This window comes from Dromiciops gliroides, chromosome 4, assembly GCF_019393635.1.
Source record: "Dromiciops gliroides isolate mDroGli1 chromosome 4, mDroGli1.pri, whole genome shotgun sequence".
Lineage (NCBI taxonomy): Eukaryota > Metazoa > Chordata > Mammalia > Microbiotheria > Microbiotheriidae > Dromiciops > Dromiciops gliroides.
In genome coordinates, this window is record NC_057864.1 from 187,291,771 (window position 1) to 187,317,314 (window position 25,544).

General features: G+C 45.0%; 2 protein-coding genes across 2 annotated transcripts; one reads left to right on the forward strand and one right to left on the reverse strand.

Moving 5' to 3' along the window:
* The first annotated feature begins 886 nt into the window (after positions 1–886).
* Positions 887–15,921, forward strand: UBE2Z (ubiquitin conjugating enzyme E2 Z). The gene is given in 10 exon segments (XM_044001777.1): positions 887–1,327; positions 2,943–3,015; positions 4,348–4,535; positions 6,870–6,981; positions 8,621–8,707; positions 8,709–8,734; positions 10,883–11,022; positions 12,845–12,873; positions 12,875–12,950; positions 12,953–15,921. Coding segments are annotated over 10 exon segments (1,095 nt in total). The 5' UTR covers positions 887–1,013; the 3' UTR covers positions 13,003–15,921.
* Positions 15,922–16,003: 82 nt separating this feature from the next.
* SNF8 (SNF8 subunit of ESCRT-II) lies at positions 16,004–24,398 on the reverse strand. Its single transcript, XM_044001776.1, has 8 exons — positions 24,255–24,398; positions 23,966–24,016; positions 22,677–22,815; positions 21,986–22,090; positions 20,921–20,993; positions 19,547–19,688; positions 18,472–18,546; positions 16,004–16,234 (listed from the first exon to the last, which is right to left on the reverse strand). Exons 1-8 carry the CDS (start codon positions 24,306–24,308, stop codon positions 16,097–16,099), a joined length of 777 nt encoding a protein of 258 aa, XP_043857711.1. The 5' UTR covers positions 24,309–24,398; the 3' UTR covers positions 16,004–16,096.
* Between the last annotated feature and the right edge of the window lie 1,146 nt (positions 24,399–25,544).

Sequence of the window (25,544 nt, forward strand, 5' to 3'; positions counted from 1 at the left end):
AGACAGAAAACTTTGGTTCAAATCCAGAATTCCAGCCTCTGCTATCTTGAAAATATCTTCCTGAGTCTTATTAATTTAACGGAGTCCTATTATTTCTTTAGAAGAATAAAGTCGGTAACTTCCTTTACCTTTGAAGGGTGATAGTGTAGATAGCCCTTTGTAAACTTTGAGGCACTATGCAAATATGGCCTATTATTTTTAAGAGTGAGTATTTATCTGCATGCTAACATAATGGAGGGAAGGTTATGAGAAGAGATATAGCACTAAGTAGCCCGAGAAGGGAACAAAGAAGTCTCCCCATACTCGGTGACTGAGGGCTAAGTATCTAGATCTTTATCCTGCTACTGTAGATAAGAATGTATCCCACTTAGACCTAGGATAGGGAAGTAAGTGTGTGTGTGTGTGTGTGTGGGGGGGGGGGGGGTTGTTGTTGTTGGTGGTGAAGTGAGTTATAAATCCCCAGTCCTCCAACATTCTCTCTCCCCATCCCCATCACAATTATTTTAGCACCGTTAAGATTTAGAACTGGAAGGGGCCTTAGAGGTAATTTTCTCCAATCGCCCCATTTTACAGATATAGAAACTGAGGCCCAGAAGGGTGCCAAAGGCTGCAGTCTTTCTTTTGATGAAAGCTCTGACTTGAAGGCTAGCTCTGGTCTGTAGGGATTTTCCTTGATGTATGGTTCTTAAATGGATCCAAAGGTGCTGATCCCTCCTTCCGCCTCCTAGGAATTTCAGACCCGAGTTTTACTCCCCTGAGAGTCAAAGGAATGCCCCCGCCCAGCTCGGAGCCCTCCGTCCCTCCGCCCCTCCCGTCCTGGAGGACCTCGGGTGGACACTCTTGCCCCGTGCTTCTCGCTGGTTGGAGCTGGGCGGAGTCTGTGGGGCCCGGGCCGGGGAAGCGGAGGGTGGGACACTCTGGCCCGGCTCTCGGTGGTGCGGGGGCGGAGGCGGAGGGAGCGGCCGCTCTGGCCGGCGGACTCGTTGGCGTGGAGTCCCGGAAGCGGAGCGGCGATGGCGGAGAGTCCGACTGAGGAGGCGGCGACTGCCGGGGCCGAGGCTGCGGGGACCCCGGGCCCGGGTGCGGGCGGCGGCGGCGGCAGCGGCGGCTTTGGGCCGCCTTTCCTACCCGACGTGTGGGCGGCGGCGGCGGCGGCGGGCGGTACCGGCGGGCCGGGGGGAGGCCTGGCCCCGCTGCCTGGGCTCCCGCCCTCGGCCGCTGCCCATGGGGCCGCGCTGCTCAGTCACTCGGCCTTCTGGGACCCGACGCTGAGCTCGGACTGGGACAGCGAGCGCGCCGCGCCGCAGTGCCTGCTGCGGATCAAGCGGTGAGTGCGGCCGAGCGCAGGCCCGCCTGGCCCGGCCCGCCGCAGCCGCTGCTCCTCGCCCGCCCCGGCCCGGCCCCGGCCCCGGCCCTGGGCCCAGCCGGAGGGCCTCCGAGCCCCTCGCCCAGGCGCCCCCATTTCCGATCCTCCCTTGTTCTCCTCCCGCTCCTTCAGCCTCACCCCTTTCAGTTCTCAGTCCCCCCCCCCCAACTCCCCCTCCCCAGTTTTCCCCTTTCCTGCCCCCCCCCCCCAGCTCTTTCTCCATTCCAAACTTTCCCCGGCTCTTCTCCTCAAGTTCCCTTCTCCCTCCTTATCTCCCTTCCTTTCCTTCTAATCACTTCCTCCCTTCTTCCTAACACCCTTCATGTCCCTTCCCTCCTTTCCCCTCATTCCCCCATCCCTTTCACTCTTCTCCCAACATCTCCGTTCTTTCCCCCTCACTCCCTTGCCCCATTCTCCCCCCCCATTCTTCCTTTTGCCTCTTCTTCCCTTCTAGCCTTTGCTCCCCTCCATTCTCTACCTTAGCCATTGCCCTACCCCATCCCACACTTTTCTTTTTTTTCCTGGATCTTCAATTCCCTTACAGCAGGTATATACCATAGAATGGGGCCACCACCTTTCCCCCACCTTTGTTGGAAGACAGCCTCCAGTCCTGAAACTTTTTGTCCTGATAAACCATTCCTTCCCTCTTCCCCTTTCCCTCACCAGCTCTAGCCCAGTTATCCAGAGATTCCTCTTCCCTAGGCTCAGTATTTTGTAGTTGATGCCACATTAAGGCATTTTATTCTACCGATGGAATCCTTCCAACCCTAGAAATTAATTTTCCCTTTCCCAACCATTGTAACTTATTAATCAGATCTCCTGCCACCATTTACCTTTCTGCTGTCTATCCCATTTAGACTAAATATTTTAGTGATTTCTGGTTTCTTTCCAGTTGGGCATGTTTCACTTGGGATGTTTCACATTGGCTTTAGCCTCAACTGTCCTTAGTTCTGGAATGAGGCCCAAGGAGTCACTTGTAGAAGTCCTCATATTTATTCTTCCTCGTGAATAACTCCCAGTAGCCTCAGAAAAGTAACTCCTCCCCACCAATTTCTTTCTGAAGATAAATCTCTGTCTCATTCCATTGGTCTCTTTTCTGGATAGAAGACTAGGTCTAGCCTTAATCACTCAGCCCACCTCTTAGGAAGATTCTCTTCTGGTACACATATTTGTTGTAAAGGATAGTATATTTCTTGTGTATCTTTTAGATTCAGTTGCATGTCTTTATAGTCAAGTTTGCTTTTTAGTTAGTAACATTTTATTTACAATTCATCCTGAATTTTTTTGCATCTGGAAATATTTGGGAGTGAGCAGTAAATGAATGTCATTTTAATAGATGTTTTTCACACTGTTTTCTGATGCCATTGTAATCTCCCATTTTCCTTCTTTCCGCCTCCCCCTTTTGATAACACTTTCTTCCCATGTATCCAACCCGAGAATCCCTGGCCTGTGAGCCAATGCAAACACTTGTGGTACCACGCACTTAGTTCTGACTCCTTTCCCCATTGATATGAGCCACTGTTTTGCTCAAGGGCTTTCCCACCTTTATCCCTACTTCCCCTTTGTTGTTATACAGGGACATCATGTCCATTTATAAGGAGCCTCCACCGGGAATGTTTGTTGTGCCTGATCCCCTTGACATGACTAAGGTAGGTGATTTCATTGTGGGGATGAGTGCAGCCTTCTTTTCCCTTGACCTTCAGATAGATACTGTTATCTATCGAATCCAGGGAGGGTTGGGGGCCAGTTTCTGCCTGGATTATGCGTTTTGACTTATATCTTGACTAGGTGACCATTAATAATGCCTGGTTTGGTATACTGTCTCCTGTAGCATCAGCAGCAGTAAACATTAAGTCCCCTGCTGGATGCAACAATGTAGTAGGTATTAGGGGCTACAAAAGTTAAAGTAGCCCCTGTTCTGAACAAAGAACTGAGACATTAGTGAGTCTAAGGTCTAAGCCTAAAATCCCCAGGCATGTAGACACTTAGGCTTCTCTGCTATCCCTAGCCCCACCCTTGGAAGGAGATTCACACCTAAACCTATGTCAGGCAGAAATGAGTTGCTTAAAGAGCACACCTCTGCTTTCATGTTGCCTGAAGCAAAAATTCACCCTGTAAATTGTTGGTATGGTCTTAGTTACTTTGAATAAGCTTGGCTTTTAAATTGATTTTTTTTCTTTAATGTGGTTGAAAATGTTTTTACTGGCATACCTCATCCCTAGTAAAATGCATACATTGCCCTTCAGGTCCCAGAATTTTGCCCTGTTCAGGCCAGCTGAATTTGCTATTCAAGATGGTCCTCAGGGTTCAGTTTGGGGCGGGGAGGGGGGGGGCACCTGGGCAGTTTGTGGGTTCAGTTCTACGGGGTATTGTGTTAAAGTACTCCTCCCCCTTGACTTTCAAATTCTCAACAGATGCTTTTGAATGTTAGTAAGATATCTAAGGTTTTTCTAACCCTAATAGTACGGGAGTCTGATATAAATTTAGGTACCCACATTCAGGGAAGGAGAAATTGGCCATTAATTGTCAATGTAGATTATAGAAATCCCCATTTCTGAGATTGAAGACCTAGCTATATAATGTTGCTATATGGTCTTCCTCTTTGCATGCCCTCCTTCCCCCAATTTGATCAAGAGAGGAAGCTGATGACTTAGCCTTACCTCCATATCTATCACTGACCTGTTAAAGCATCCAACCCCTGTCTTCCATTCACTTTGCCTTTCAGCATCAGGGAAATGAAGTGGAATTTTGTTAAAGGTTCTAAGTAAAATTTCTGTCTGAAATGGAAATTTTCTGTATTCCTGGGAAGTTTCATAAATGAGAACAGGGTACCTATTCCATATGGTGAGGGTATAGAATTGGGTTACAGGAGTGGAAGGGGTCCTGCCTTCTGGCATGTGCAGTGGCATGGGAGGGTTTGTGGTGGGGGACACTGTCACACAGTTTTGAGATGGTGCGCAAGATGGGCTTTTGTTTTGCAGATTCATGCATTGATCACAGGCCCATTTGACACTCCTTATGAAGGGGGTTTCTTCTTGTTCGTGTTTCGCTGTCCTCCAGATTATCCTATCCACCCACCACGGGTCAAACTGATGACAACGGGCAATAACACAGTGAGATTTAACCCAACTTCTACCGCAATGGGAAAGTCCTGCCTGAGTATTCTGGGGTAAGAGGAGACTTCCAATTAGCTGAGCTGTGAGCCAGAGACTCTTGCAGGCTATTTTAGGCTATGGTTGTCTATTCTGCCTCTCTCAATGAATGGCTGTAATTTTTTTTTTTTATAGTTGGGTAAAAAGTTGCATCTGAGATTGGAACCATGTCAGATCTCAACCAAGCACACAAAAATTCTGGGCTTATCTTGTTGTTCGGATATCGTCAATCCCACTCTCATTTCCCAATATAGAGTCCCCATCCTTGTCCTGAGAAGATTAGAAATTTAGAAGGATGGTGTGGAAAAAAACCTCTCGACTCTGGATCCAGAGCACATAGGTTCAAATCCTGCCCTCTGTTGCTTACTGTCTTTATGTCTTGGGCAAGTCACTTAACCTCCAGGAGCCTCAGTTTCTCCACCTGTAAAATGTAGGTGTTGGAGTAGATGACCTCTGAGGTTCCTCCTAGATCTAGATTTGTTTTCCTTTGTTGCAGATATAAAGAGTTTTGAAGGGTTCCTTTTTCTTTGGGGAGTCAGGAGACTGGGATAGTTGAGAGGGCTTTGTTTCTTCCATCCCTTCCTCTGCTTGAAACCAGACCCACCTCCAAGCTTGTCTAGCAGTTGATCCTGGGAGCCAGAGTGTTGGGCCAGTGGCAAGACCCATTTTAAAACTTTCAGAGACTCAGAGTGGGTAATGGCAATAGAGTCTGGAAGAGAGGGGATTTAAAGAGCCCTGTGATGACAAGATAACTCTGTTGCCTGTGCAAATGGAAAAGATAATCCGTAATAGTGAGTAATTCAAGAAATCATTTCTATTTAGAATCACTTTCCTGGAAGTGTAATATAGATATCACTTCCTAGTATGTTTTGCTTAGGCCAGTGCAAACATTCCATGAGCTGATACCAAATGACAGCAAAACCAAGGGAAGGAAAAGGCTAGAGTACAGGGTGGCTAGAAGTTGTGGGAGAGACCAAACTGAATCTAGAAATTTTGTTAAAGAGAATCTACAAAGTGGAAAATTCCCATTAGGTTCAGGAGTTAACTGTTATTTTAATGGGCTTATTTTCTGACTTAAAGTGTGATTTACTGACCAGGAACATTTAATCGTGGAAGAATCTGCTTTGTTCCAAAGTCATGAGTCTCTTGGTATATGAAGACTGGGGTAGAATATGGTTTTGAAATGGACTTGTCAAACTGAGTCAAGAATGAGAGCAGTGTTGGTGGAAGGTGGGGCAGGGGAGCTTTTGAAACCAGAAATTTTGATGAGGCTAATGGGAAGAATCACTTATATTTTCCCCCGTGAGTATAAGGAAAGAAAAGTGATCATGAATCTTGTATTTATGTCCCAGTCTCAGCACCTTCGTTGCCTTTTTGGCTGAAAACAAATATTGCTTTTTTTTTTTTTTGGTGAGGCAATTGGGTTAAGTGATTTGCCCAGGGTCACACAGCTAATAAGTGTTAAGTGTCTGAGGTCGGATTTGAACTCAGGTACTCCTGAATCCAAGGCCGGTGCTCTGTCTACTGCACCACCTAGCTGCCCCCTGAAACAAATATTTCTTATGCCACTTCTTGTTTCTGCTGTCATTTTGTGCACAGTGGGAGGTGATCATATAGCTGTTGCCTAGCCCAGGCTCCTATGAAAGAAAGGAAGTCTTTAGTTGTTCTTCCCTTCCAATTGGAAAATGCTTTTGTATGTTACTATCTCTCTGAGTCTTGGAATTTCTCCCTTTAGTTTTTTCTCATTGTTTGCTGTGGCTCTACAAACCTCAGAGAACCTGATACTAGTTTCCAAGTATGGAATAGGAACCCAGAAGCGCCTTATGTTTTTGGCTGCATCAACCTCACTGCAACTTCAGCCCTGCCAATAGGCCCCATGTGCCTCTTTTCTCTACTTCTTCTCATTCCTCAAAAAACAAACAGAAAATATCCACATCTTCATACATAATTCTTTTCCTAAGGAATCTGAAGAGTATTTGCTAACTTTAACATTGATTATCCTTGGAGGCATTTCTAATTGACTATATTTCCAAGTTAGTCTCCTTCTGTGGCTCCTCTTAAATCAGATTCCCTTCATCACGTAAAAGCCTATTAATTATCCTGCATCGCCTCATTTCCTGTCTTTTTCTCCTTTGACCTGCTTCTTGGCCTTGAGATTGACTGACTTCCTTTTGAACTGGGATAAGATGGAGGCTGGGAAATTCCAGATTGTTAATAGTGAAAGAGAAAGTTGAGTCACTCATGGTCTCATTGCCAGGCCCTCCCTGGAGTACTTTTGTACTGGCCTGAAGGAGCCCCCCCATCTTCCCTAGCCTCACCCTTTTCCCTTCCCCCTTTGCTGTGTTTTGCAGTACTTGGACTGGCCCTGCCTGGAGCCCAGCCCAGAGTATCTCCTCCGTGCTTATCTCCATCCAGTCACTAATGACTGAAAACCCCTACCACAATGAGCCTGGCTTTGAGCAGGTAAGCCGGCCTTCCAAGTGGGAGATATTGACTTCTTTTAATGAGTTTTATGGAATCTGAAACCTTAAGAGGGGAGGGTTTTTTTTTGTCTTGTTCTAGATGCATAATGTTTTCTTTTGCCTCCTGGTAGAATAGGTGTAACTGCAGTAGAAAGGGGGGTGAGGGGGTAGGGTGGGGTGGCAGTTGGCATGTTAAACAAGTTAGTAGATTATTTGGGGCAATAATTTTAGTTCTGGACACCATAACTCTCTTAGTGAAGAGATTCAGATATTCATTAGCAAGTGTGACAATGAGATCTGTGTAATGTGCTTTTATTTAACTTACATTAAACCTAGTTTGCTTAGTAAAGTCATTTGGAAGATGAGTTCAAAGTCTTTGGGGGATGGCTGTCTGTGCCTAATGGATTCATGTCTACACCATCCCTAACAAGCTTGAGGTGTTCCTTAGGATTTATGTTAAGTTAGATTCTCTCTTTTGAACCTTTGAAAAAACTTTCCTGCATAGGATCATTAACAAGGGTCATAGTGGGAATAGTGGGAATGTGTCTGTACTGTAGAAATGTATTATTTATTGCCACCAGAGATAAGATAATACACCTAAAAGTTGGCAGACCAATTCGAGTTTAATTCACTATCAGGCTACTTGAATTAGCATCATCCAAACTAAAGAGGATTCCTAGACCATTGGCTGTTTAAGAGTGAAATCAATTCATTCCCCACCCTCAGGCAAGAGCAGCACTACAATCTCCTAGATAACACCATCCTGCTCCAAATCATCATTGTGTGTATAATTGCAGATGAAGAAAATTGTGGAATAGACCCAGTGTATAATTGAAGCCTGTTTGAAGACTGTGGTGTCTTTCCTAATTTAGGAAGTATGGTTTTGTAGGTTCGACACTTTTTATAGCACCTCCAAACCTTTGATTGAGACTGGAGCTGTCCCAATGTCCCCCATCTCCTCCTCCTCCCCCGTCAGAAGTGAACGGGAAAAGAGTTATGGGAAGAAAACGTCCCCACTCCTGCCTTCCCCCCAAAAAAACTTCCCCACTCCTGCCGCCCCTTCCCCTGGCAGCACTCTGGGCCCCCATATTCTGCCCAGGACTTCCAGGTGGATATTTCTGGTAGGGATCTCTTTGTAGATTGGCAGTAAGGTCATCTGGTTGGCTTTTTGCCATTAACTTCCCTTCAGTTTAAAAAAAAATCATAATAGGAATTAGAGACTTCCTTGAATAGGCATCATTATCCATGCCCAGTAATAGATCCTGAAAAATGTGGAAGAGATCTAGCAAGAAGCTTCCTGCAGCTCCTGTCATTGTAGCCTACTAGCTGAAGCCCTAGGATTCTCTGTAAGTCCTTGGGCACCAGTACAGGTCAGTTTTGTAGCCCTGTTTTCATGATCTCTTGGCCAAATTGCATTGAATTAATCCCCTTCCAGCCTTACCTGGCAGGCCTTCCACTGAGGGAGCTTAGAGACAGTGGGGATGGAATCGTTCTTATAAGATAAGAATATAACCTGCCTTGAATGGTTCTGTCTTCATTTGCTCGGACATGCAGTGTCCTTTCCTCATCCTCACTTTCCAAAACTTCTTTTGTTTAATATGAGCACCTTGAATATCAATACCATTTATCTTTCTCCCCAGGAGAGACACCCAGGAGACAGCAAAAATTACAATGAGTGTATCCGGCATGAGACCATCAGAGTGGCAGTCTGTGACATGCTGGAAGGAAAAATGTCCCTGCCCTGAGCCTCTAAGGTATATGACAAAGAGAGTGACTTAGAGGTGGGGGTGAGGAGGTTCACTGATGGACTGAGGATCACAGGTCCTCAATATGCAGAGCTTTCTTGTATTGGGCATAGGAGAAGAAAATGTAAGTCAACAATCATTTGTTAAGTACTTACTATGTACCTGGGCTAAATCTGAGGATAGGAAAAAAAGGTAAAAAACCAGCCCCTGTTCTTAAGGAACTCCACAGTCCTAATGGTGAGACAACGTGGAAACAAGCAATATAGAGAAAGAATTAATTGAGATAATATCAGAGGGCATCTAGGTGGCACAGTGGCTAGAGTGCTGGCATGGAGTCAGAAGACTCATCTTCCTAAGTTTGAATCTGGCCTCAGACACTTAATAGCTGTGTGACCCTGGCATGTCACTTAACCCCATTTGCCTCAGTTTTCTTACTTGTAAAATGAACTTGGAGAAGAAATGGCAAACCACTCCTGTATCTTTGCCAAGAAAATTCCGATGGCGTTACAAAGAGTCATAAGTGACTGAACAAACAAAAATCTCAAAGGGAAGGTCATTAACATTAAGGAAGACTGAGAAAAGTCTCTTGCAAAAGGTGAGATGGGGGGGGCGGGGCAATGAGGGTTAAGTGACTTGCCCAAGGTCACACAGCTAGTAGGGGTCAAGTGTCTGAGGACGGGTTTGAACTCAGGTCCTCCTGAATCCAGGGCCGTTGCTTTATCTACTGTGACACTAGCTGCCCCCTGGAAGTCGAGATTTTACACTAGGACTTGAAGCCAGGAGAGGAAAATAGGAGAATAAGCACTTCAGGCTTGGGAGACAGCCAGTAAAAATTCGGTCAGAGATGGGAGTGTCTTGTGTAGGGAACAACAGACACAGAGACCAATAGCATTGGATTGTAGAGTAAGTGGAAAGGGAGTCAGGTATAAGCAGACTAGAAAGGTAGGAAAGGGCCTGGTTAAAGAGGTCTTTAAAAGGCAAACAAGGTTTTTCCGTTTTGATCCTGCAGAACTATAGAAGGAGTCGCTGGAGCTTACTGAATAAGGGATGGTGTGGTCACACCATTGTTTCAGGAAGATCACTTTGAGAGCTGACTAACAGCCTATTGAAGTGGTCCCCGGCACACTGGGTTGGTGGCAGTATCAAAGGAGAGAGAAGGGGCTCTGTGCCAGAGAAAGAGATGAGCTTCCTTTTCTGGGAGGGGAGGTGGTCTACTTGCTCTTCACCAATTCAGCGACAATCTTTTGTCTCTGCCTTGAACAGGGTATCTGTCCCTTGTGCCTAGAATGTGTTCCATTCTCAGTTCATGTGCCAGCTCCTCTGAGAACCATTCTGATCCCTTTATGCTTGCCCCTCAAATTATCACAGGCACTTGGTTTGTGAACATGTGGATCCCCTTACTAGAATATAAGCTTTTGTATCTGTGATACCTTGTGTATATAGTAGATGTTTAATAAATGCTTATTGAATTAAATTGGACAAAATTTATATTCATGAAAAGTCTTCAGGAATGGTTAGAAAGCAGTATAATAGCAGGTGAGTATCATGCAGGCTGTTCATAAATGTTGGGACAATATGGAAAAAAGTGTGATCCAAGACTAGGGACTAATTGAGGAAAGCTTCAAGGGAAAGGGAAAGGGATTTTTGTGAAAGAAGAGGTAAGGTTGTTTTTGTTTTTTGTTTTTATAGAAATGGGAAGATGATGAGTATGAAACATTGCATATCCTCTTAGACTTGATGGTTTTACTAAGCTGTTTTTTTTTTTTACTTGTTAAAAGGAATAATTTGTAGGGAGAAGGGAAGAAATGAAAGTGATAAAACAGGGTATATAAAACAGTACAATTTCATTTATAAAAGCATTGGCAGTAGTGAATAAGCTAGGGGTGGGCAATAGAAAACAGCTTGAGTTCAAGTTTCTGGCTGTTCATGGTTTGGAATTATTCCAACGACCACACTGCATGAGAAGTTTATTGTTGACTGTGACACTTATTAAGCTCGGCATCTTGTCCCAGTGGGCCCTTTTGCCAAAGGCTGAGGTAGGAAGTTGGATTATATGTTGAATCTAGCTGTAAGGTGAGGAGACAGGGTTAGTATGGCATGGAGTTTCCTTCTCTCTCATTCTGCAAGTCATGACCACAGTTCACCTTTGCCTTCCAGGGGTGTGATGGAGAAGTCCTTTATGGAGTATTATGACTTCTATGAGGTGGTGTGCAAAGACCGACTACACCTCCAGGGCCAGACAATGCCAGGTATAGCGATCTCTGGGCCTCTGGGGGTGGGGAGGGATGGGAATGGGGGTACGACTGAAACCGGAGGGATGGTACTGACAAACTAGGGGTGGCATCAGCCTCCCTGCTAACTGAAAAGGATGGAGAAGTAAAAGGACCTAAGAGAGAAGGCCTAAAGGGAGGGACTGCATAACCCAGTTGCAGAGTTTGAAGGAATGGAATCGTGGTCGATTTTTTGGTTCCTGTGATGAGGAAGCAGCCTCCTTAATGTGAAAAATTACACTAGATCAATAGAACTCCACAGACCAAACACAAGTGACTGCGAGGGCATTTGAACTGCTTCCCTGGACAAATCCCTTTTCATCTCTGAGGGATGGGATAGATTCGATGGCTTGGTGAAGGCCTTTTTCTAGCTCTCAGAACCTCTGGCAATTGGTTGGGTAAATTTCTGCCTTTTGTCATCATCAGTGGAGAGATCAGGAGGATGACGGTGTGAAACACCACATATCTGTTGGCTGAGGTGCAGCTCTTGGTATATGCTGCCTTTTACTTGTTCCAGGGTTCAAGTGTTAAGTGTAGTTAGGGCTATATTGCTCCTGTTCATTTCTACTGCATCCGAGAAGGGTTTATGTTCCCAGCATATTTGCATTAGAAACTGTAACCTTTGTTGCTCAACAGTTCCAGTATCATCAATCCTTATAGGATTTTTTTTTTTGGACTGGACCTATGATTTCATTTCCTTTACTGAAGATAAGCACCTCTCTGCTAATTTATAGGCTTAGAGAATTAAATTGCTTGGGGGCCCTGAGAAGATTATAAAGGGAGGGCTAACCCCTGGAGAGGAGGTTAGATCCGGTGGGAATGAAACTGAATTCTGAAGGAAGGAAAGTTTGGAAATTGATCTCTTAAAGCAAGCGAAGAGTGGAGGCTTTAGGGATGTAATTCTGTCGAGGGAAAAAACAGTTTGTAGTGGCTGTAGAAAGCCATAATGGAGGTGGGTGTGGTGGGGGCGGATAAGAAGAGCTCAGGGAAGTGATTGGCTATCTCTTGGTGTGATGTCAGCAGCTGGTTCCTAATTGGTCAGTTGTGGAACCCATCGCTTCCCCTGTGAAATACCTGTACTCTGTCCCATCACACCAGCATTCCAGTTCTTCCTCTTTATGGGTGGTCAGTCAGCTTTTGTCTACTGATTTGGTCCCCCTGCTTCCACCCTTTCTCGCCCTCTGGAGTAGACTTTGAAGCTTATGTAAAATGGTTTGTGATTCCTGACTTGGAGTAATGAAGGCAGAATCAAGCATAGACGGTACCTATGTAAGGAAGAAGAAGAATCTTTGGGTTGGAGGTCTGCAACTATAAAGACAGAGGCTCTGTTCTTCCCAGTGACTAGGGACTTAAGCTTTAAGCATTTAATAACTAGATGAACTTGAAAAGTCCAGTTATTCTGACTCACCTGACTTCAGAATGAAGGATAATCTTCATTTTTTCTTGGGGTATGTTAGAAAAGTCAGCATTCCTGTCCTCTGCATGTGAATTATCTAAAATGGTTATGCAATTCCAAGCAAGGCTCCCTTTTTAGTTCTTTCCCCTTGTGTTTGCAGGTATGCATTTGGGAAAGTAAACTCATTTTAATATATGTCTCAGACAAATATCCTGGGAAGTAAGGGTGGGGTGGGGGTGGAGGTGGAGGTGGAGGTGGAGGGTTGGGTTCAGCACTTTGGGAAAACATTCTTAGATGGAAAAGGTTTTTATATTGCTTGCAGTCCTTTGCTATCTGTGACCCTCCTCAGAGAGAGAAGCTCCTGACAAGCCCTCCCAGCTTCTTGGTCCCAACTATTGTCTCTGATTAGAAAAATTCAGATCTGACTTTTCTTCCTCAGGATCCTTTTGGGAGAGAAGCGAGGCCACTTTGACTACCAATCTCATCCTGATTCGCCTCGGGGCAATTCGTCTGAAGGTGCAGGAGAAACACCAGCAGGACAGTGCTGAAATAGACTCTGACGCAGTTCATCTGAAACAGAGACAGATACACAGGGGAGCTCAAGGGCCTAGATGCCCTCCACCCCATTCTTGGGATGGAGCGGCACCACATCTCCTCCAGCCCCAACAGCATCCTGCCTGAGGCAAGAACCACGGACACTCAGACCCCAGGGTGGAGTGGGCTGTTGTTTGCAAACCTTGGCGTCCTGGTACCAAGGACCATTTTCATCCCATGCCTAGGGCAATCCCAAGGTACTGATACAGGAGAGCCTGGAGCATGGTTCTCTGGCAAAAAAACTGATGACATTTCCACTGGGGCAGTTTGTTGGGGATAGAAGGCAAAGACTGAACCCCCAAAGGGGGTTGCCCAGAGTAGTCAATGGGGAAACCAGGAGGGGAGGGCAGGGTCAAGGGAGTTGGGGAGGGAGGGAAGAGGGGAGGGTGTCCATGACCTGTCCAGGTGGTCTCTGGGGTGTCTGTCTTTCTGTCTTGAAGCTGGGCCCTTCCCTGCTTAATCCAGCCCAGCCTAGTGTAACCTCCTGGACCTCATTTCTGTCTTGCCACCATAAATTTTGTTTTCCCTAATTTATAGTCACTGTTCTAGACAGACCAAAGAGAAGGAACAGTGGTGGAGTCTGGGCTTACTGGTCAGAAAGCTTTACCTAGCACCCAAGCACCTTTCTCTCCTGCCTCTCCCCTACTCCCTTCTGCTGCCATTAGATGGAGATTTGATTGAGACAACAAAAGGTCTTTGCAAATCCAGCGCAGGCGCCATGGAAACTGAAATATTTGTTCCCACAATCACTGATTCTCATGGAAAAGTCCCCAACACTGGCAGCTGCTGTCCATTTGGGGTTAGAACCGTTACAAAGGAACGGTTTCTTCTGAATTCTCATCCAAACAAGGAAATTCTTCCTTTGGAAGGACAAGGGGATTGACATTTTTTTAAGAGTGGATTGTCCAGCTATTGTCCTTGGTGTTAGCCACTCCAGTCAATGGTTCCCTCACAACTTCACAGTACTTTGGGACCTGGGGAAGAAGTGGTGGCCAGTAGCAGAGGGGAAACAGGACTAAGACTGGAGGACTCTTCTGGGCTGTGCACGCTGCCAAATGTGGACACTTGGCAGGAGAATCATCAAAGGGGGGGATCTCATCCGCTGGCTCATTTGGATGTTTGCAGGGCTAGGTCTCATTCTTCCTAGCTTTATTTAGCTGTGAGGATCCTTCTGGCTGGTTCACACAGAAAGACGTGCTTTAAGCATCTCCCTTCCTCCCTATTTGGCTCTGCCCCAGCTTCCTACTGTATTATGTTTCCCTGTAGGGCATCATCCACACAGCATGTCTAGCTAACCCTAAGGCTTTTGTCAGTATCCTAACTACCTGAGGGAGAATGACTGGATTCTGTGGAAGAGAGAGGTCAAAGTTTAAAAGGGCCTCTGCCTCGTGAGTCAGATAATATATACTTTAGATCTGAGGTTCTAGAATAACCTAGAACTATATTTAACCTAAACACTTACCATTGTGGGGATGGAGCTTATTGGGCAATAGGGGGAGAATTCTTTGGAAGAGATGTAGGGCAGGAAACAAACAGGGTAAAATGGGCTTGGGGAGTAGGAAGAGAACCATAGGCAACCATTAGTCAAGATTGGTTGTTATTCCACTCAAAACAAGTTTCAAGGCTGCTAGTCTCCCAGATGTATAGGTCTGGGGAGAGCACTAGACTCAGCCCCCAAATTCCCTCAGTTGGAGCAGACACAGGGTTGTGGATGAGTGTTCTTGGTCTATAGATGCAGTGTTGTCCTTCTGCCATTTAAGTGTTTCTACTCCAAGTGACAATCCTCTCCCTGATCCTGCCATGAGCAGAGCACCTCTGGCGTTGTGGCCCAACTTCTATGCTCTAATCTTGAGTTGAGGAAATATATGCACAGAAGTCACTCAAAGAGACATCTTTATATCTGACTGTACATAAATGATTTTTTGTGCAATAAAGTTTGTTTTGGCAGAAGGAGGTTGCTGTGGGTGTGGAAGGGACTGTCAGGGCCACCTCAAACAGGCATGGTACCTAGGCCTTGGGCTCCATGTCATTGCCAGGCGCATGGGTAGAAGAGGCAGAGAATAAAGTTGAACTGGAATGTTAAGCTACGAGGCAGGGGGCGTCCGTTACCATGACACAGGCTGCCTTCTTTCAAGAGAAGGCAGAATTCCATTAAATGGATGGGGAGCTGTTGGTTATTGCTCCTGGAGGACAGATTGAGGAGGGGGAATGCCTTGGGAGCATACCAGTTGGCAGCTTAGAATATTTGCCTGACTGATTGTGCCCTTTGCCAATGTGGTCTAGTGGGATAAAGGCAGGCTCAGTTTCAGTTAGGCCTGTGGAAAATATCACAAGATGCAAAACCTGAATCTTACATGGAGGAGGTGGGAGGATAGTAAAGGAAATAGTTCTTTGCCTAAATGACATTTCTGTCTGCCAGTTACTGCCCTGGACTAAGAAAGGAGCCCCTTTGTGGATAATCCAGAATTACTTGGAGGTGGTATTTGGCATCATGTTTTTATTATTTATTTAGTATCTCCTATGCTCATTGAAGAAATGGTTCTGTGAGGACTCCATGGGAGCAAAAAGCCATCCAGCTGCTCTGGCAGCTCTGTAGCCTCTTGGGCAAAATGCTTATCTTCCTTTAAGAGAAAGGAAGAAATAAAGCATTGGGGCTTCTCAGGCCTTTTCTGGTGACTCAGGTTGCTGGTTCAAAGAGCTGTAAACAGGATAGGAGGGAATTTGAGACTTGCTTATGGCTTGTATCCCTACAGATGTTTACAAAGTACTTAAAACAATGGGCTGGGAGATAACCCAGGTTCCTGGGTTCAACTCATTTATGAATTTACTAGAATGTCAACCCTACACTTCGGGCCTCATTTTCCACTTTTGCCCTATCACAATTATTGTTAGGATTATGGTGTTTTTTTAAAAAATAAAAGTGCCAGGGATGATAATGGTTACAAGAATGCTCCTCCATTAATGGAAAACCTTAAGTATTAAAAAAAAATCCTTAAGGAAGAGAGGCAACTTTGGACCTTTTTCTTATAAAAATGTTTATTTTTCAGGCTCCCTTGGTAAATCTTGCCCTCCCTTCTTCCACTCTTCCCACTGGTCTGCTTCCCCCTAGAGTCAGGGGAGGGCCTCCCTGGCTTCCTCAGCTGTGATCTCCTGGGAGTACAGGTCTGTGAAGAGAGCTGGCAGCCAGTAGTGTGCTTCCCCTGGAGCCTGGAGGTCCAGCCAGGCCAGCCCTTCTTTGAGTAGGTGCTCCTGGGGAGAGAATGGACAAGTGTGTATGAAAAAGATAGGTTTCAGAGGCTCTAAGATGTAACAGCCAGAGACTGCATCGTGAGAAACACAATCTAGAAAAAGGGGAGGTGGAAGGCATATCTTGGTCAGAACACAGAGTATAGTGCCACATTCTAGGTACTAGATTTTATGAAGGACATTGAACAGCTAGATCCTTTCTAGAGGACAGCAGTCAAGGGGGTGAGGGTGACTGGAGACCATGCCATACATGACTTTTAAGAACCTGGCAGTAGGAGTTAAGGACCTGGAGAATAGAGGGAGGGAAGATGGACAAGACTGTTGTGTTCAAGAATTTGGGGGATATGGAGGAAGGTGAGAAGCCCTGCTTGGCTTGAAAAGTTAGAACTGTAAGTCCTGAATGGAAGTTGCAGAAAAGCCATTTCATTCTATATAATAAAAAACCGCTTCTGAACAATTAGATCTGTTCAAAAGTGGAATGAGCTTCCTTAGGTGGAAGTGGGTTCCTCATTATGGGAGGCCTTCAGGTAGTGGCTGGTGACCATTTGTCCAGGATATTGCAGTGGGGAGTGTTGCTCAGGTGCAGATTGGACCAGATGGGGTCTGAGGTTCTTTGCAATGACTGTAATTACTAAGGAGAGTAAGCTGGAGCAGTCTCCAAAGGCATTGAGTGCAGGGAGGAATCAGCCACGATGGATTCTGAAACCCGCCTTTGCCTCAATGGGACTTTCACCCTAAACAATGCAGATAAATGCTTTCACATTTGTCTGTACTTTCCACCTGCTTCCTGCAAGGTCTAGAATGACCTGTTTGGCTTTGTTCCTTAACCAAAGTGCCTGAAGTGTGGGAGGGAAATGAGCACTGGTCTTAGCATGAGATCTTGGAAAGATCATGGAGTGATGGGGCAATATAAATTGCCTGAGATTATGGAACAAGTCAGTCTTGTTTATCAGCAAAACTGGAATAAACCCTGTCTTCACCACCACCTTACTATCCTCCCTAGATTGCTGGGGGTGGGAAGAACAGACCAGTTGTTATTAGTATTGTACTTGGAGGTTTACAGTAGGCTTTCCTCACAAGAACCTTGTGAGGTAGATAGAGTTAAGTCTTATTGCCCTACCTAGGTTACAATGAGGAAACTAAATCCTGAGGTGAAATGACTTGGCCCAGCTACATAAGTAGCAGAATCAGGATCTGAACCTGGATCCTTTGATTTTAAACTCATTGCTCTTTCTCCTACACTGAAAGATGTGTAGAAAGTGCTCTAAAAAGTTACAAAATGACATATAAGGAAGAGGGCAGGATTACAAACCCCAGAGTTAGATCTTGAGGTCATTTGATCTAGACTCCTGCCTTCCAGGACTATTATCCTCAGTTAATAGATAATCTTTCTGGGCCTCATGGATATTACTTAATTGGCTTGTCAAAAACTAGCCAGATCATTAGTGGAAGAGACTAAAACCGAGGTTGTTGATAAACAATTTTATTACGCATATAAACTAACACCTATGCTATATAATTATATATACTGTTGATTCCCTTCACTCTTAAGACAGTGTTCTAATATACATACATGTGGGCATACACACACACACACACACACACACACACACACACACAGATTTGTGATTCAGGTAGACGGTTCCCCTAAGGTCAGGCTTCCCAAGAACCAAGAGAGGGCTCCTGCAGACACAATGAAGAGTACATAATAAGCCTAACGCAGGAAAGCTATAGTCCCCATTTATTTCCTTGGAGCAATAGTTCTTAGCCTTTTTTGTCATGGCCCTCTCTGGCAGTTTGGTGAGGCTTACGGATTCCTAGAATATTTTTTAAATATACACATACATATACATACATTATGCATATTTTATTATATATTTTTATATTTTATTTGTTTCATTATATATTTATTCATTTATGTTTAAATGCATATGTTTAAAATGCACATGTATTTTTAAAACATTCTAAATATATATGCATAAAATATGTATAAAAAGAAATCCTATTGAAATAGTTGTCAAAATATTTTTAAAAGCATTCATAGGCAACAGGTTAAGAACCTTAGAGAAATATTAGGGTTATTAATCAGACACAATGAACTCTATAAGAAAGGGGGCCAATGAACATGAGGCCCAGGACCCTGTTGCTACCCCTCCTCAAAATGAACTCAAAGGATGAGTTCTCTGCCTGGCACAGGTACTTCATAGCCCTTTTCTCCTAAACATTCTATGCACACTTACCAGCACTTGCCGAGCTCTTTCTGTCTCCCATTTGAGACTTGCTTTGATTTCACTGACTGTCACGTAACCATTTTTCTAGAGGGAAGAAGAACAAGGATCTAGTCATCAGGGACTGTCTGCCTCCCCCTGACCTATCCAACTTGACACAGTGCTTACTCCCACTCTATTCCAGGAACAAGGACTTGGATTAGAACAGGGAAAACAACTGGGCACAGCCAAAGGGGCACAGCATGTGTTCAGTCCATTCCTGATCAAGTCTTAGGAAGCATAAGAGTAGGATGGTGGGCAAAATGTTGGCTACTTGTGTTCTATGAGCTTAGAATAGCCACAAAGACTTGACTTGGATCAGTTTGCTTTTTTAGGGAAATATTGGGGAGCCATTCAGATGGCTGGCTATGGTCTCATCTATTATATTCCACCCACAAAAAAGCTTTGTTGCTTAGCTAGTATTTACAAATACTTTATCACTTTAAAAAATGTATTTAGATGTAGAAGGGACCTTAAGGGCTGAGACTAATTCCTTCATTTTACAGATGACATTGAGGCTCATGATCACACAATAAGCACCAATGGGGCAGCTAGATGGTGCAGTGGATAGAGCACTGGCCCTGGAGTCAGGAGGACCTGAGTTCAAATCCAGACTCAGACACTTGACAACTTACTAGCTGTGTGACCCCGGGCAAGTCACTTAACCCCAATTGCCTCACCCCCCCCCCAATAATAATAATAATAATAATAAGCACCAGTGCTCTTTGCACTGTCCCTGAGGGCTTCAAGAAGCAAGACCTAGGTTCCATCTAGCCCTGTGTGATCGCAGCCAAATTACAACCTCTCATGCTCTAGGCAGCTTTCCTAAGAAAGAAGCTGCAGAGAAGGGACTGTAGAGGAAGACTCATGCAGGGAGAGGTCTAGGTGCAGATCTTGTCCTTTATGTGCCCGTTACCTGAGTAACTGACTCTTGATTAACATAGTTGGTGAGTGGGGAGAAGAGAGATGCAAGGAGAAAGGGGGGAGCTGAGATGTTTGGGGCTGTCTCCTTTGACTTCTGTGACCCTGCAGGAGCTGCAGGTAGTACCTCTGCCAGCTGCAGCACCACAGTATGATCCATGTTGAGTTCAGCTGGGACCGACTGGACCAGGTAAGTACCTCCCACGGGAATGATGCTGAAGCCAGTGCCCAGGGCCTTCAGTTTCTTGATGGCCCGGATGAGGTCGTCTCTGAGGTGGAGTAAAAATGATCCAAAGGCACTTGAATGATAAGATCAGCTGCCCCTACCCCTTTAGTCTTGCCCCTGGTTTGCTAGTGTGAAAGCATGAAGGAAGGAACCCCAAATGGCTTAAGATACTCCAGGGCTAGAGGTGTCAATCATGTGACCTGACTTCAAAGAATCCAAACTTCTGTCTCCATTCCCTCCCCTAGCCTAGGGGGAAGACATCTTTGACTAGCCATGGAGAAGGGAAGTCAGGGTCTGCTGGTGTGCTTACTCTTATCCCTCAGGGTTGCTGTTATCCATTCACTCTCCATATTCGATGAGCAATGGGTCTGAGTAGTATGTATGGCTAGCAATCCTTAATTGTTCCCTTCTTTTCTGAAGATCTACTGTTCCATGCTCTCATACTTGGGGACTGGCTTCTTGGTAACCTATCATATATCACTATGTATAATACACAATCAACCTCTTATGCTCCCTCAAATTAAGGTTAGGAATACCTTAGGTCAAGGGAGTCTCTTAAACTGGGAACCATAAAAGTGTTTTAAAAAACATTTTGTTGGGGCAGCTAGGTGGCGCAGTGGATAGAGCACCGGCCCTGGAGTCGGGAGGATCTGAGTTCAAATGCGACCTCAGACACTTTTAACACTTACTAGCTGTGTGACCCTGGGCAAGTCACTTAACCCCAATTGCCTTTTAAAAAAAAAAAAAGAAAGAAATACAGTTAACAGTTTTTTTTTTTTTTGGTGAGGCAATTGGGGTTAAGTGACTTGCCCAGGGTCACACAGCTAGTAAGTGTTAAAAGTGTCTGAGGTCGCATTTGAACTCAGATCCTCCCGACTCCAGGGCCGGTGGTACTCTATCCACTGCGCCACCTAGCTGCCTCGTTAACTGTATTTCAATATAAATGGGCTCCTTTGTAATCCTATGTATTTTATTTAAAAATAGTATTCTAAGAAGGGCTCCATGGGCTTTCCCAGAATGCCAAAGGGGAAACACAAAAAAGGTTAAAAACCCTTGTCCCAGGTTAACTAAGTCAATTTGCATCCCATGACATATTAATCTATCTCTCTTCTATCTATCCTGGTCTTCTTTGCCAGAAATTAAATGGATAGGAAGAGGTTCAGTTATCTAGTAATTAGCCCATCTATTCTTCCCTTCTCTCTAGGTAAGACTGGACCTGAACCCTAATGTCTAGATTTCTACCTCAATGCCAAAGGAGTGGAAGGAAATACCTACTGACTGACATCCTGAGCAAACTTGCCCCTTCCCTTCAGCACCTGCTGGTGTAGTTCCTCCAGAGTGATCAGACCTAAGGGATCAGATGGAGAGAATCCCTGTATGAGCAGTGGCCATTCATAGAAGTCACCTCAATTATAGAATTTGGTTCTAAAAGTAGCCTCTCAGTTACCGAACTCCTTCTGCCCCGCCCCCCGCCCCAATAAGTAACCATGGGTAGATAATGCAAACCATTTGAACCAAAAGGCCTAAAGTATTTTTTGAGGATCACAAGACTCTAAAAAGTTAAAAGTATTTTACTGACACTTAAGATCATACCTATTCTCAGTCAACAGACATAAGGTACGTTGGCTATCAACGTAGTGATCAAGAGCTAGCCTTCAAGTCAGAAAGAGCTGGGTTTAAGTTCTGACTCTGACGTGTACCAGCTGCATGATCCTATGCAAGTAACTGAACCTCTCAATGCTCTAGGGGGTATCCCTAAGACTACAAGTTGCAGAGAAGGTGCTAACCTGCACTGGTAGAAATTTTCTTCACCCAGGAGTTTCCTATGCCATTAACACCCCAGGTCCAAGCCCAAACTCCTAAACAACCTATGCATGATTAATCCAATGTGGTCAATAAAATGGTAAACACCTGGAGACTTTTTGGAGGCTCCTGTCCCTTTAGCAGTTTTGGAATGGGCTATTTTTCATATGTCCAAAAGCTTGACAGCTAACCCAGCATGGCAGGGAGAAGCAGGGGCAGGATGGTAGTCCTTTCACTACTGATTGGGAAGCCTGTCCAGAAAGATTAAGTGACCTTTTCTAGGACCAAGCCTCACCAATATCCTAGGTCTCTTCCCCTCAACAACTAGAGACTGTCAAAATGCTAAGAAGAACAAAAGATGTTATCCCCTGTCCTTAGATGTGAAGACTTAACATGGATTAAATTAAAATGGAGCAACTAAGCCTTCAAAATAGTCTAAGAATTGATCATCAGAGACATTGATGTGATGAACTTGAGAGGCAAAGTAGCCTAAGTGCTCATGGTTAACCACCTCTTCTTCCCGCTGGAAGTCCTCACCTCCGTTCCGATGCTTCAGTGCCAGGCACACCTCAATAATCTGAACACCAAGCTCATAATAAAAGTCTCCAACACCCAGCATCTCAGACCAAAATCCTTTTCCAGCTAAAGGAAGGAAGCAGAAAAGCCAAAGTTATTCTGCTACTCCACAACACTCTCCTCAAAATTCCTCTCCTACAAGAAGCCTTTAACTCTTGCTCACTCCTTTATTCAATAACCCTTCAACACTTATATGGTGGTTCCCACTATTAGATAAGCAAAGTGGCATGGATAATTTAAAAAAACATTTCTAGTTGGCTTGGAATCTACTGCATGAACACACTAGATGTCCCTAATTCTATGTGGCTCAGACACATGTGAAAATGAGTTTGCCTTCTCTGAGCATACAAAGACAAGACTGACAAGAGGTGATCTGGAAAATACTGAGGAAGAGTAATTAAGGGATGATACTAAAAAATCTGATGATAATCCATTAATAGTAGTGATAAGCAACCCACCTAGTCTATAACACAGTCTATTTTTTTCTCTATTAAACTGACAGTTTCTTTGGGACAGGGGCTGTCTCTTCCCCATCTGCTGAAGAGCTCTTTAAGGGAGAGAGCCTCTGGTTCTCCATATAGGAATTACTCAGTTAATAATAACTTTTAACTGGTATCCTTCCCTCCCGAAATTTTTAGGGGTAATGCCTTACAGGCCAAGGGGTCAACCCCAATGGTGGCACACATGTCCTGGAACTGTAACCGAAACTGAGGATTCTTCCGGATTTCTTGCTTGTGTTTACTGGCAAATTCTTCCAAGTTGGTCTTAAACATGTCCAGCTGCTTTGACATCTGTGGAAGGGACACAGAGAAATGTGAAGGGCAGCTCAGTTAGGCAACAGGCAGGTGTCAGTATTGGACTCTGGCCCAGAGACATAGGGAAAACTGAAAGTACCTAGAAGTGTCCATCTTCTATTCCTCTTACCTCTTTTCCTTACTCCTACCTAACTGCTATGGAAATGATCCTTTGATTTGTTATAGAAAATAAGATTCAATTGGTAAAAAAATATTTTCGACACATGGAGTTTCCAATATTTATAAGTTGGGGAAGCACTAAATTTAGACATGAGCTAAGGGGTAAGGGTATTTCTGACTGTTTTCCAAAGCCACATAAAAAGTTATGTTATTTTGTATTATACATACTTCTTTTCCTGTACCTTTCACCCCCGCCAGCAGAAATCAATGGTTTATTCCCTCAGCTGACCTCCCCTCAAGGTAAATTAGTATGATCCTTTCTTAAGCATGTTTAGAAATTTTAATTGACTTACACCTGTCATCTCCTTTATAAGAGTCAGAATTTAATTGAAGCAAAGAGTAACATGTTAAATGTTTTGCAAACCTTAAATTAATTTTAAAAAAAGCTTATGAAGCTATGATAGCTGATAAAGATTAGAAATGGTTTCATTTCATATACTCATTATAGTATATCTGGCCTGCAAGGTCCATACTTTTGTGTGTGTGTAATAGGTATGTGTATAATGAATGGCTACCATTTAAATAACATTCTTACACCATATTAGGCTTTACAATGTACACATTTCTTCTCCCCCCATATTATCTCCTTTCTTTCCCACAACCTTATAATCCTCATATGAAATGAAATCATGATAATGAAACGGGTACACCCAGGTTGATTCTTCATCAGAGGCTGTTTTTGAACTCGGGTCCACCCGACTCCAGAGCCGTTGCCTTATCCACACTGTGTCACCTAGCTGTCCTGAGAGTCCCCTTTTGGAAAGTCAGTTAGATGAAAGCAAAACCCTGGACCCTGGAACTCTCCAAATACTTAGCATGTAAGTCAGAGAACTAAGACAGCCTCTTCCCCTGTTGGGAAACCAGGAAAGAGCCCTAGGTTTAACCTCAGAGAGAAGACCAGGATTAATGATCTCCAAAGTCCCTTGCAGCTCCAGATTCCATGATTTTATGATCCCAACCAGCTCACCTGGACCAGCTGGTCCTCGGCCAGGACTGTGCCTCGTTCCTTATATTTGGCCTGTGGGAGAATAACATTAGGATGAGCCTGGGAGTGGGGAGGCTGTGGTTCGGGGCCCCTCCCAGCCTGAGGTGAACGGCACCGGGAAGACAGGAAGTGAGGGGACAGAGGCCTGATTTGGGGGTCACCGGGGCCGGGGATGAGGGGTCCAGCCTGGGGAAGTGGGGTGGGGTTGCTTGACTTCGGGGACGGGAGCACGAATGGGGGGCTCAGCTCCCCGGAGGCCCCGGGAAGTCACCTCAGCCAGCTTCTTCTTGGCGATGGCGCCGGCGCCCACCCCGCGGCGGTGCATCCCTGCCCGCCAGCCGGCCCCCCGGCCGTCCCCGTTCAGGGGCTCCGCCGTGGGCTGCTCAACCAGGAAGTGCCGGCTCCGCGCGTCATCTCCCCGCGTCGGAAGAGATGACGCGCCACTTCCGGCATCCGGCGGCCTCGCGCTCCACATCTCACTAGTTGCGCGTGTTGAGTGTGCCCCCTTATCTAAACCCCGCGGGCACTGGCCTTATCCTCTTCCCGTACACACATCGAGCTTTAATCCTTTCTTTGATTCATTTGTATATTCATTCGTTTGTTCGTTCATTCGTTCATTCATTCATTCATTCATTCAACAATATGGAGGTTGTGGAATGTCATTTGGAACGGACTATAGACGTCATCTGGCCCCCCCCCCCTTTATTTTACAAATGAGGAAACTGAGGTCCGTAGAAGTGAAATAACTTGTCAAAGCCCAAGAAGGGTGTACGTGGCAGAGATAGGATTTGAACCCAGACTCTCTAACTCCCAAATTAGAGACCTACTGTTTGCAAGGCCCCCGTGATACAGAAGGGCAGCTAGATGACGCCTGGTCTGGAGTCAGGAAAACCTGAGCTCCAATTTGACTTAAGACACTAGCTGTGATCCTGGGCAAGTCACTTAATCTGTTTCCTCATCTGTAAAATGAGCCGGAGGAGGAAATGGCAAACCACTCCATTATCTTTGCCAAGAAACCCTCCAAAAGGGGTCACAAAGAATCGGTCACGACTGGGGGGAAAAATAACTGCAAAAGATACAAAGAAACAAAATTGTTGGGAAGGAGCTTACTATGAGATTGCAAGGAGAGATAAATACTGTATTGTGGTAACTATGTACAAGGGAGGAGCCGATTAATAGAAGCCCTGGGAAAAGGCTGTGAGAAATTAGAGTAGGAGAGATGGCTTTCATCTGACTGGGCGGGTGGGAGTGTCTGGGAAAGATTCACTGAAGAGATGCTGAGTTGGGGGGAGTTTCAGTCAGAGGATGGTGAAGTCTTGGCAAAAGGCAGAATTAAGAAGAAGGGCTCAGTGGGTAAAAGACAAAATAACTCAGGTTTGGTTGAACACAGACTGTTTATTTGTCAGGCAGTATTGTGAAATGAGGTTTGAACCAAGATGTAGCACACCTTGAATACCACCAGCCTGAGGAGTTTGCCTACTAAAGTATGATCTCAGCACAGCATTCAAGAAACTCTGTCATGTGAAAATAATAATAACAAATTTAAATAGCCCTTTAAAAT